At 45.5% G+C, this 12,193-nt stretch overlaps 1 protein-coding gene across 4 annotated transcripts in view; it reads left to right on the top strand.

Moving 5' to 3' along the window:
- Positions 1-12,193, top strand: part of GRIA1 (glutamate ionotropic receptor AMPA type subunit 1) — a 306,641-nt gene that overhangs the window by 200,336 nt on the left and 94,112 nt on the right. For all 4 annotated transcript variants that reach the window (XM_067032026.1, XM_067032027.1, XM_059061568.2 and 1 more), the window contains exons 9-10: positions 9,758-9,868; positions 10,775-10,981. In XM_067032026.1, the coding sequence (XP_066888127.1) occupies positions 9,758-9,868; positions 10,775-10,981 (318 nt within the window). The remainder of the gene's footprint in view (positions 1-9,757; positions 9,869-10,774; positions 10,982-12,193) is intronic.

Raw genomic sequence — 12,193 nt, 5'->3', positions numbered from 1 at the left:
GTGTATATGTATGTATGTATAATATGTATGCATATTAAACATTTTGGAACAACATTCAAATTCTTGGAGAAAACATTCAGAATTCTACTACACTCTGTGCTCTGGCCTCTGCCAATTTCTCTGACCTTGACCCTCGACACTCACTTCCTTCCTCCTTCCACTCCAGTCATTCTGATCAACTTTCACTTCCAGGAATACACTATGTTCTTTCTCACCTCCCAGCCTTCAAACGTGTCCCCTCTGCCTAGGACTCCCCCTACTCCATCCCCTTCTTTTTTTTTTTTTTTTTTTTTTGCAATACGCGGGCCTCTCACTGTTGTGGCCTCTCCCGTTGCGGAGCACAGGCTCTGGACACACAGGCTCAGTGGCCATGGCTCACGGGCCCAGCCGCTCCGTGGCATGTGGGATCCTCCCGGACCGGGGCACGAACCCGTGTCCCCTGCATCGGCAGGCGGACTCTCAACCACTGCGCCACCAGGGAAGCCCCATCCCCTTCTTTTGCCTGGCCAATTCCTCCTCAACCTTCAACACTCAGAGAAAATGTTACTCCTCAGGGAAGCCTTCCCTAGGCTCCCTTGTTATGCCTCGTGGCAGCCTCTATTTTACCGTCCATGGCCTTCATCACATTCCTAGTTCCTTGGGGTGGCACAGCGTAATGGCTAAACAGCATTGCACACATGGTATAAAGCTAGTAGGGTGTCATGGATCAGAGTATTAGCTCTGGAATCCTGGGACTCAATCCTGGCATCACCACTTACCAGCCTGTGATTCTAGACAAATAAATCAGGTTCTTTGTGCCTTAAGTGGGGGTCACCATAACAATGCCAATCTCATAGGCTCACAGAGAGGATTAAATGATCTAACGAGTGCAGAATTTCTGAGGGCTGTGCCTGGCACATTGAAGACTGGGTCTTCATCTCTCAAACTTGATGCTCTCTATGCCTGTGCTGTCAAATACAGTTGCCGCTAGCCATGGATGGACATTTAACTTTAATTCTAAATAATTAAAATTTAAAAGTACCTCAGTTGCACTAGCCACATGTCAAGTGCTCAGTAACCGCAGGTGGCTAGTGGCTGCCATACTAGACAGAGCACAGATGTATATTCAACAGATCATTTCCATCATTCCAGCAAGTTCTACATAACAGCTCTGCTCATGCTTTCTATTCCCAACCTGTGGAGGTCCATGATGCTCTGGGTGGTTTGGTGAGATACACTGGCAGAATGGTTATAAGCTCAGGCTTTGGAGACAGACACGACCTGAATTAAGTCTCTGCCTTACTCTTTACTATAGGCACGTGACCTTGAACAACCTAGCCTCCTTGGACCTCAGTTACATCATCTCCAAACGGGGAATAATGCCCTTTACCTCACAGGGTTGCCATCAGCACTGAATGAAACAATGTCTGCTACCCACTTGCCTGTATCAAGGGATTCCCAAAAGTAGCCCCTGGCATGGAGTGGACATTCAGCCCATGTTTGGTTTGTTTGTTTCAACTGCCTTCTTTAGGCCACAGGGATTTTTATGTCAGCCTTGATTTTGAGTGAGTCAGGCTGTGCAAGCCCATGGAATGGATAAACCAGCAAATAGAAATTACAGAGTAACCTTAAAATCCACAAGCAAATCGTTGTGCTTTATTTTTCAGATCCTGGGGCTGTTTTTCAACTTACTTTCCATTGACTAAATCCTTTCCTAGAATGTGGGCTTAAGCATCCTTTGTTTACGGGGAATCTGACTTAAGGACAATCAATTCCTCCACATCTGTGGCTTCAGGCCTCTTACTCAATCAGCCTCCTAACAAAGTAATTTCTCAGATTCACGGTGACCTTGTTGTGCTGGTTTCAGTGAGCAGTGCCTGGCCTTACCTGGTGTAGGTAATAGAGGGGCTACTGCTGCTCGATGGGGGGCCTTGAGGACTCTCTCCTGATCTTTAGGCACATATCCTGGCCACCGATCCGCCAACACACCCTCAAGTTATCTGGGTCCATTTTGACATCCTACTGAAATGTGTGTGCTCTACACATACATCCATCAAATGCTTAGGATCTTCAAACGCCAGAAAGGGCACTGGCTCCACTAAAGCTAAATCCTTGGGAAATCCCATTCAAAGACTCCACTTCACCATGGGGTGCTGATTTAGGGACCTCTATCCAAATAAAATACCTTGTCAAATTCAAGTAGGATCACAGATTCTGGTAACTGGCTGCCAAGAGAGATGTGTAGGAAAATTCTCCAAGGTCTTTCATGAAGGGACCATCATTGTTGATTTCACCATCTCTGCCCATCACTACTGGTCCTGTAGCTAATTTTGGACTTGAAATGGCCAAGTCTCATTTCAGCTTGATATGTATCCCGCTGCCATGCCCCCAGTTTGTCATCCCCAGTTCTGACCCAAGTATAACTGGAAAGGAAAGACTGGGCAGGGAAGACAGTGACACAAAGTCCTACTGATGTCAATGCACAGCTCTCCAGTCCAGATGTCCTTTGGAAGTTTTTTCTTTAAATCCTCTTGCCACCCAACTTTGGACATACTGAGACCTGGTGGAGCTCTAAGACAGAGCTTCAATCCAACCACTTCTCTCCATTTCCACTGCTGACCCCAGAGCCCAAGCCACCTTCCACACCTGCCTGACTCACTCAGGAGCCTCCTCACCCGTCACTAGTCCTGCTGGCCATGTTCTTGCCCCTCGAGAAGGCCATTTTCCCAACACAAGAGCCAGTGATAACTTTCAAACATACCTCAGGTTATATTGCTTCTCTGCCTAAAGCTTTTGACTGGCTTCCTACTGCAGGTAAAATAGAACTTCTTGTCTTGACCTTCAGAATCCCAGACGCTGCAACCCTCTGATATCAGCGCTTGCTCCTCCCTCTCGGGCTCATAACTCCACAGCTACCCTAGCATCTTTCTGTTCCTTTACCCGACATTCTCAATCACTGTAGTTTCATAGGCAGTGTCTCCCCTTGTCACTCAAGTCTGGCCCAAGCAAAGTCACTTCGGAGAGGCCATCCCTGACCAAGCTATCTAAAGTGACCCCCATCCACCCAGCACAAACCCACTGTCCCAATTTTTCACAGTGCTTACCCCTTCTGATATATTCTTGTTGGTTTACTGATCTCTACTGAGGCTGGTAAACTTCAGCCTGCAGGCCAAATTCAGCCAAATGCCTGTTTTTGTACAGCCCATGAGCTAATGATTTTTACATTTGGAAGTGGTTGAAATAAATCAAAAGATGACTACTTCATGATATGTAAAAATTATATGAGATTACAATTTCAGGGTCCATAAATAGAGTTTTTTTTTCTTTTTTTGGAATACAGCCAAACTCATTTGTTTAGGTATCATCTATAGCTGCGTCCGCACTATGACAGCAGAGATGAGTAATGGCTACAGAGACTGTATGACCTGCAAAGCCTAAAATATTTGCAGTCTAGCTCTTTAAAGTTTGATGACCCCTGGTCTGGATATATATTGTCTTTCTTCCCTTCTTCTCCACCTCCTTGTCCCTAAAATGTCAGCTCTCTAAACACAGGGACGTGGTTCCGTTATTTACTGTATCCTCAGTGCCTACAATATATTGACGCATAGTAAGCACATGCAAATAAGTGGTTGTTCATTAAATGAGTGGGTAGTGTATTGAATGTTGCTGAGCAACCAGGGAGCATACTACTCTGGCCCATATTTCCATAGATCTGCCAGCAACTAAGAAAAAAAAAATTGCTGGCAAATTTAATTTAAAAACACCTCAAGGGCTTCCCTGGTGGCACAGTGGTCGAGAGTCCACCTGCCAATGCAGGGGACACGGGTTCGTGCCCCCGTCCGGGAAGATCCCACATGCCGCGGAGCGTCTGGGCCCGTGAGCCATGGCCGCTGAGCCTGCGCCTCCGGGGCCTGTGCTCCGCAACGGGAGAGGCCACAGCGGTGAGAGGCCTGCGTACCACAAAAAAAAGAAAAAAAAAAAAAAAATACACCTCAAGCAGAACTCAGATAAAGTTAACACATAGAAGTTCAAATTCTTTAAGTGTGTTAGTTAAGATAACCCTAGGCGCAGTAACAGATAAACTTTAAAATCTCAGCTGTTTAATGCAACAAAGGTCTCATTCTTGTTCACCCAGTGACCAGTATGGGGGCTGGGGGCTGTGATTAAGACTCAGGCTTATGGAGGCTCCACTGTCTGTTTGGGTCTTCCTGGCTATCAACAGCCAGCTAACAGGTGAGGAAGAAAGATACTACAAACTGTGCTGGAGATTTGGGGGAGTCAGGCTAGGAGAGATGTGCATCACTTCTGCTGCTTTCCACTGGCCAACCCAATCACCTGGCCCACCTAGACATATGGAAGGCTGGGAAATGCAACTGCTGTCCAGGTAGCTACTTCCCACCATACCTGTATGCTCTGGAAGGTGAACAAGAATCCTTGGGGGTCATCAGGTTGTCTTTGCCACAAGAGACATCTTCCTTTTTAAAAATGTATTATAATGGATCTCATTTTTGGAAGTCAGGGGCTGTGTCTTCAGAGGAAGCTTAGAGCTAAAAATGTGTTAATCTGATTTGATGACTATGCAAGGTAAATCAATTGAATTTACTGTTCAATGATCATCTCCTTTTTAGACTTCATTTACTTAAAAAAATCTAATCTATCATCTAGACTCATTTCCTATATTCAAAAAATCTTTAGAGGTAGATGGAAAACAGGAGATCAAAGATTATAACTGGCCCCAAGAGAAGACCTCTCACTGTCAGAATTGTTTAAATCCTCTCCTGAACGGTGGGCCCCAATTTTTACCAAACTACTAGCTCTGATTTACTTTGAGATAGAATCAAAGTTCCTACATATCCTCAGTAGAGAATCAAAGGGCTGTATAATAATCCAGCCCATTTCTCTAAGAAAGGGAAATTTGCTCTCATCTCTGAAGTGCAATGTCCCTTCAAAAATCTTTGCCAGCTTTCTTTTCATCAAAATGTGGAACGAGATTTCTCAGCCCGCTAGCTTACATGAGGGGCAAGCTGGGTTTTGGCATCACCCTGCTCTTCTGACTGGCAATAGTTTTTATTTCCCTACAAAAGGGTTAGGAATAAAATAAGTTTGTTTACAACATTTAACTGTTCCTCTAGCTTTTGATATAAGCCAAGCTAGACAATAATTTTTATAGATACCGATTTAACATTAGTGCTATAATACTAGCTCTGAAGGATCCCTATTCTTAAAAATTAAAACCTCTTTCTAAGCCATATAAATCTGGTCTGTACAGATTTATCTTGCTTTTTTTCCCCTCTCTTTGATCAAATAACTTGATATTTTGGAGGTGTGCTTTGTGGGTTTTACACCATTTATCCTAGGACATTCTGCATGTAAAGAGGGTTATGCTGTCAAATGAGTTTGAGAAATACTCCATAATATACACTTCTTTTGGATATTGACAATGTTCAATAGTAAAATGAAACTGAAATGTACTGCAGTATAGAAGCCTGTTAGCCTTCAATCAGGCATTACCCTACTGGATATCATTTTTTAGTTTACTAGCAACTTAATATGAACCACGCACTATGCGTACTGTTGTCCATGCATTAACGCATTTGGTTCCCACAGTAGCCCTGCGAGACAGGTACTCTTGTTGTATCCATTCTACAGAGCAGGGACTGAGGCCCACTGAGGTCGAGTAACTGGCCCAAGGTCATACAGTTACTAATAAGAAAAGTCTACCTTTTAAAACAGGTCTGTCTGATGCCAGAGACCAATCTCTGGACCATCAAGCCATCACTTTTAAAAATACTACCTATGAAAACACAATAGATTTTAGAGAACTTGGTTGCATGTCAAAGAAGGCAACTTCCTCAAGGCTGATGGTTGTTGAGTTTGAGCAACTAAGAACAACTAAACCTGTGACTAATCCTGAAGAGAGAGAAGGAAGAAAAGGAGGAGGAAAGGAAAGAGAAGGGCATGAAAACACCATAGCATCAACTACAGGGGGAAAGAAAATGGCAATTACATTTGCTTGATCGTCTCCCAAGTGTGTATGGATTATATTCAATAATTTTACCTTTGAAGTCCATGACTTGGCTCCTATGCCCTGCCACTAATCTGCTGTTTAATCTATACAAGTTAGATCATCTGATCTCCCCAAGCCTGTTTTCTTTTCTGTAAAACAGAGAAAATAATCCCAAGCCTGTCTGTGCTATTTGCATAGGTGAGGAGTAAAATACAGTTAAGTGTTAGGAAAGTAGTTTGGAAATTCTTTTTTTAAACTCGCCCCACGATATGCTACAATAATGGTTTTAAAGAGTTATTTTTCTTTCTTTTTTTTTTTTTTTGCGGTACACGGGCCTCTCACTGTTGTGGCCCCTCCTGTTGTGTAGCACAGGCTCAGCGGCCATGGCTCACGGGCCCAGCCGCTCCGCGGCACGTTGGATCTTCCCAGACCGGGGCACGAACCCGTGTCCCCTGCATCGGCAGGCGGATTCTCAACCACTGCGCCACCAGGGAAGCCCAAGAGTTATTTTTCAATGAATGGGCTCCTTGTAAAAATGAACTCTTAAGGGGAATCTCAAAGGGTGAAATAGATTGAAAGCAGAACTGCCTATTGAAGCAAGGGTGAGGAACCCAGGGCTTTCCCCCTCTTCTCTGACCCCTCACCTCCCACGAAAGTGGTGAAGGGCCTTTGCAGATGCCCTAGGGTCCCATGGAACACTGGCCTAGCAAAATGGGGGAGGCAGGACTACATTCTGGTTTTGAGCAAGTCCCCTAGTCTCCGAACTTCTCTTTCCCTCTCTGTAAAAAAGGAAGAGGTTGGAGGAAATGATTCTTCAGGCCTCTTTTGGATCTGATATTCCAGAAATCTAAGTTTCTGGTTCTGTGTCATTAGAGAGACATGTCCACTTCCAGGCTGACTGAAAGTGCCCCACACAGGCAACATGGTACCCATGCCGGCATGAGGGCAAACCTTGACCCAGTGTCCTGAGAGACAGCTCCCCCTAACCCCCTTCAGGCCTCTGAACTGTCTCAGCATGAACAGGATCCACTGTCTCCATGTTGGATGCACTCATTCTCTCAACAAACCTTTCCCGAGCTGCTTCTCTGTGGTACAATCTGTGGCCCTAAGAAAGGGGTCCTAGAACAAATAGGCCTCTAGCTTTGTCCCTGAGAAGCCCACAGCATCGTGGAGAGATGGGGACAGACATGCCAACAGCTAGACCACGGGGCCAATGGGAACCAACACGAGGCGCTCAGGGCCAGCTGGCAGCCTAGCGGAACACAGAAGGACACAGCCCTGCGATCAGCCTGCCTGGCTCCGATCCTGGCTCCACGACTCTCCTGCGGCCTTGGGAAAGTTACCCCACTTCCCCTACATCTCAGTTTCTTCACATTTAAAATAGGAGTGATAGGGCTTCCCTGGTGGCGCCGTGGTTGAGAGTCCGCCTGCCGATGCAGGGGACACGGGTTCGTGCCCCGGTCCGGGAAGATCCCACATGCCGCAGAGCGGCTGGGCCCGTGAGCCATGGCCGCTGGGCCTGCGCGTTCGGAGCCTGTGCTCCGCAACGGGAGAGGTCAAAACAGTGAGAGGCCCACGTATCGCAAAAAAAGAAAAAAAAAAAAAATAGGAGTGATAATTGATTACCCACCTCATAGGTTATTGTGTGGATGAGAGAAGCTAAAACATAAAAAAACACTTAGAAGAGTGCCTAAAACACAAAAAGCAATCAATAACTGTCAGCTAATATGATTCCCAGCCCAGGGCTAAGCCCCCTCTCAGAAAGAACAGCATCATGATGAAAAACTGCCCCTGGAGACAGATGACCGCCATGCCAGGCTGAGCTCAGCCACTTCTCAGCTGCATCGCCACCGTCACCTTGCAAGTTAACAAACTCTTCTAAGCCAGATGAACTGGCACAAAAACTATCAAACAGCCTCTGACAGAGCAAGAACATGATCAATGTTGGCAATTATTACTATTGTTGTTAATGGCAGTGAAATGGCAGGGAGAATTGTTTCTTTCTGAGGGGACTGGGAAAGACATCAAGGTGAAGGTGACATTTGAGTGTGCCTTGGATTTTGTGAACCCGGGCTGACTTAGGAGACCTGCTCCTCCCTCTGCACATGCGCTTCAGTTCTCCTTCCTGTCTTTACAACTACAGCCAGTGGAATGACCACAAAACAAAACACAATGGTCTAAAGATATATAAAGACAAGGACTTGCTGGTGGCACAGTGATTAAGAACCCACCTGCCAATGCAGAGGACATGGGTTCGAGCCCTGGTCCAGGAAGATCCGACATGCTGTACAGCAACTAAGCCTGTGAGCCACAACTACTAAGCCTGTGCTCTAGAGCCTGTGAGCCACAACTACTGAGCCCACGTGCCACAACTACTGAAACTAGCGCGCCTAGAGCCCATGCTCCACAACAAGAGAAGCCACCGCAATAAGCCCATGCACCGCAACTAGAGAAAGCCCATGCATAGCAACAAAGACCCAACACAGCTAAAAACTAAAATAAAATAAAATAAAAGATAGAGATAGGGGTGTGTGTGGAGTGTGTGTGTGTGTGTGTGTGTGTGTGTGTGTGTGTGTGTATTAGCCATGCCAATCTGCTCTTCCCAAACCTTCCATGACTCCCTGTTGCCTTCAGAATAAAGTCTACACCACTTAGCCTGGCCTTCCAATCCCTCTGCTACCTAGACCCAAGCACCCACTGCCCTATTGGACTAACCCTATCCTCCACTCAGGACCCACTGAACTTACATATCTGGGCAGATTCCTGCCTTCCCATCTTGGTTTATCTTCTCTCTGACCTGACAGGTTTAGGCTCAACCTTTCCATCCCTCATGACTTAAGCCTCACCTCCTCCTGCTGCCTTTTTCCCAGCATAGGTTCCATACTTGGCTTCTGCTTCTCCAAACTCCTTAGGCTCAAGCTACCTGAGCCACTCACTTGTCACTTCTGGGGCCACGTGCATGTGTGTGTCTTATCTTCCCAAAGAGACTGGAGGGATCCTCAGAGCAAGGACCATCTCCGAGACTGCTCTGTATCTTTCTCAACCCTGCCATGATACCACCAATGTTTTAGCTCGGAGTCTTACACACAATAGGGATCCAATAAGTATTTGCTAAAAGACCTTGGAAAATGAGTCAGGATAAATAAATACTAAGTTTTTTAAAAAAATAATGTTGTCAATCAGTGTTTGCAGGCACGACTATATTCTCAGTATTATAATAGGTCAAAAATTGGAAATAAGAGAAAGAAATAAATAAAGGATAAAATAACCATCACCTAGAAAGTTAAATCCAGATGCAAAAATACAGTTAACCTAAAAAGGAAACCAAAAAAATGTAAGGTTTAAATCATATGATTCCAACTACACTTCAGAATGAGCTCAGGAGGAGAAGGGTTTACTAGGCATGGGAGAAGGAGGGGTTTGGCCTTGTGAACAACTGCAGGGAATTAAATCTCTATGGCCCTGACTCGCATTGTACGTAACAATTTAGCTGTGTCAACAGTTAAACCCTTGCCCCTTAAGAGGCAATTTTCAGGCTTACCCATCATGATGAGGATTTTCATGGCGGGGGGCAGGGAATGGAAGGACCTAGAGAGCATCTTGTCTCTTGTTGTTTATATCTACCAATACTTCAGAACCTGGTGTGTCCAGAATTGCTGGTGTGATGCTCAGCTCCTTGATTTCCTGTCTGGTGTTGGCTGGGGGACCCAGAGTGGGCCATTCCTGAGGAGCCTGGATCACCTTATGTCACCACCTTCCTCTCTTTAACAGATTGGTTACTGGAATGAAGATGATAAGTTTGTCCCTGCAGCCACGGATGCTCAAGCCGGGGGGGATAACTCAAGTGTCCAGAATAGAACATACATCGTCACTACAATCCTAGTGAGTACTCAGTCCTTCATGGAGGTTACCTGGGATGTGAGACAGACCAACACAAAGGTTTTCCCAGGAGTGAAAGCTGGTCATTCTTCTTGCCAAAACTGTGTGGTCGGTAGAAAGAGGAAGTAAAAAGGGAATAAATATCCTGAAAGTCAGAGGGACTTTTGCTCTCTGGCTCTGCCATGAATTCACTTTGTGCTCTTGGATAAGTAAGTCGCTTACCCTCCTTTGAGCCATAGTTTCCCATATATATAAAACATAAGGGTGGGCTTCCCTGGTGGCACAGTGGTTGAGAGTCCACCTGCTAATGCAGGGGATATGGGTTCATGCCCCAGTCCGTGAAGATCCCACATGTCACGGAGCTGCTGGGCCCATGAGCCATGGCTGCTGAGCCGGCGTGTCCGAAGCCTGTGCTCTGCAACGGGAGAGGCCACAGCAGTGAGAGGCCCGCGTACCAAAAAAAAAAAAAAAAAAACATAAGGGTGAGACTAAATTGTAGTGGTTCTGACTCTACCCTTCCTTAGTAGAAGCCATTTTCAAAGCAAGTTCCCTAAAGTCCAGCACCTTAAGTGAATAAAAGTAAAGCTGCTATGATTTTCAGTGATGAGACAGTTGGAGCCTATTTAAGGGTTATTCCCCCAACACCTTCAAAAAATACAAGAGCTCCTGGAACAACTTGAAAAGCTAGGCATGGCATCTCAGTGAAACATTCTATTTTAATAGTTTGCTTCCTTAACCCAAGAAGTTTTGTAATGGGGGGAGCAGAAATGCAGGAAGTGGATTTAGGGGCCAGAGAGACTTCCCCAAAGTTTAGCAATGTTGGAGACATCCTCCTCCAGCACGCCAAAGGCCTCCCTCCGCAAGAGTGAACCCAAAACCCACATTCTCTGTCTCCCATTTCTCCACCAGGAAGATCCTTATGTGATGCTTAAGAAGAATGCCAACCAGTTTGAAGGCAATGACCGCTACGAGGGCTACTGTGTAGAGCTGGCAGCAGAGATTGCCAAGCATGTGGGCTACTCCTACCGTCTTGAGATCGTCAGTGATGGGAAATATGGAGCCCGCGACCCTGACACAAAGGCTTGGAATGGCATGGTGGGAGAGCTGGTCTATGGAGTAAGTTCCCTACAGGGTGGGCAATTGCAAGCAGAGGCAGAGAGGTTGACAGAAAATCATTTGGTGGTTGGCTGGCCCTGCCCGTAGATGCCTATTAGACCCCATAATTTAGTATTACTGATGCCGAAAAGATGAGGAATCCAAAAATCCCATATCTTAAGACATTTTTTGTTCAATTTCCTGGCCCCAGCTCCTTCAGCCAAACTCAGCTCAGTCTTGTGACTTCAGTTGATCATCACCCAATACAGGTGATAGTTTAGCTTCAAGATCAGTTTTCTCAAGGCAGACCGCTGAGGTGTTACTTCCCTGCTCAGTCACTTATGTCTCCCTCAATATGAATTTCTTCCCTGGTGTTGGGGGTAGCCTGGATACAACCAAACGTTCTAGTTACTTGCCCCTTCTAGCACCTTTCATTTCAGCCAAACCACCCTGAGTCACTCTGTTCTCTAGTCCCCTTCCATTCTGCACCTCTAAAAAATCTTACCCTTCCCCCCAAACCTGTATCAAATACTACTTCTTCCAAGATGTCATTTCGTTCTCCCTGTAACAGGTATGGGGAGAACCCTTTTTAACTGTTGTTGCCTTCCTTGTAGAACTTAGCTTCTGCTTCTTTTATGGCTTACCCTGCCTTATATAACAGTTATCTGTGAACAGGGATTGGTCTACTCCATTCACCATACTTGAAATAAGACCACACACAATTGCTATAAAATCTTCAATAAACTGAAGCATCTTGGAGAAGCCACTGAATGCCCTGAATTGTTTTAAGTGTTTAAGGAATCATTGAGAAGTAAAAGATCTGATGCCTGTCCCCAAGGATCTTAACATCTTATGGGGTAGAAAAGACAATGAGAGAATGGTAAAACAGCAGAGAATCAAGGTTCAGGCAAAAGGCTAATATGAGTGTGTCTAGCCCTCAAGAAAGATGTAGAACTTGAACATGGCCATATTCAAATAGAGAGAAAGGCAGCCCAAGAATTTCTAAACTATGGAATGGTGATGGAAATAAGTAAGGTGTGAAAGGAGAATGAGAAAACACTGATGATTTTTGTAGAGGGCTTGGGATGAGTAGTCAGGGATAAGTCTGAGTAAGAAATGACAAGGGAAAGAGTGTGGATTGATTCAGTGGGCACTGGAAGATCATGAAGATACCCGAGTAGAGGGACAACAAAAGGCAATGGAAGAAAAATCCTGCCACCACATGCAGGAAAG

Source organism: Kogia breviceps, chromosome 4 (genome assembly GCF_026419965.1).
Source record: "Kogia breviceps isolate mKogBre1 chromosome 4, mKogBre1 haplotype 1, whole genome shotgun sequence".
NCBI classification, from domain to species: Eukaryota; Metazoa; Chordata; class Mammalia; order Artiodactyla; family Physeteridae; genus Kogia; species Kogia breviceps.
The sequence above is the reverse complement of the archived record's forward strand: the minus strand, read 5'-3'. Positions and strand labels throughout refer to the sequence as shown.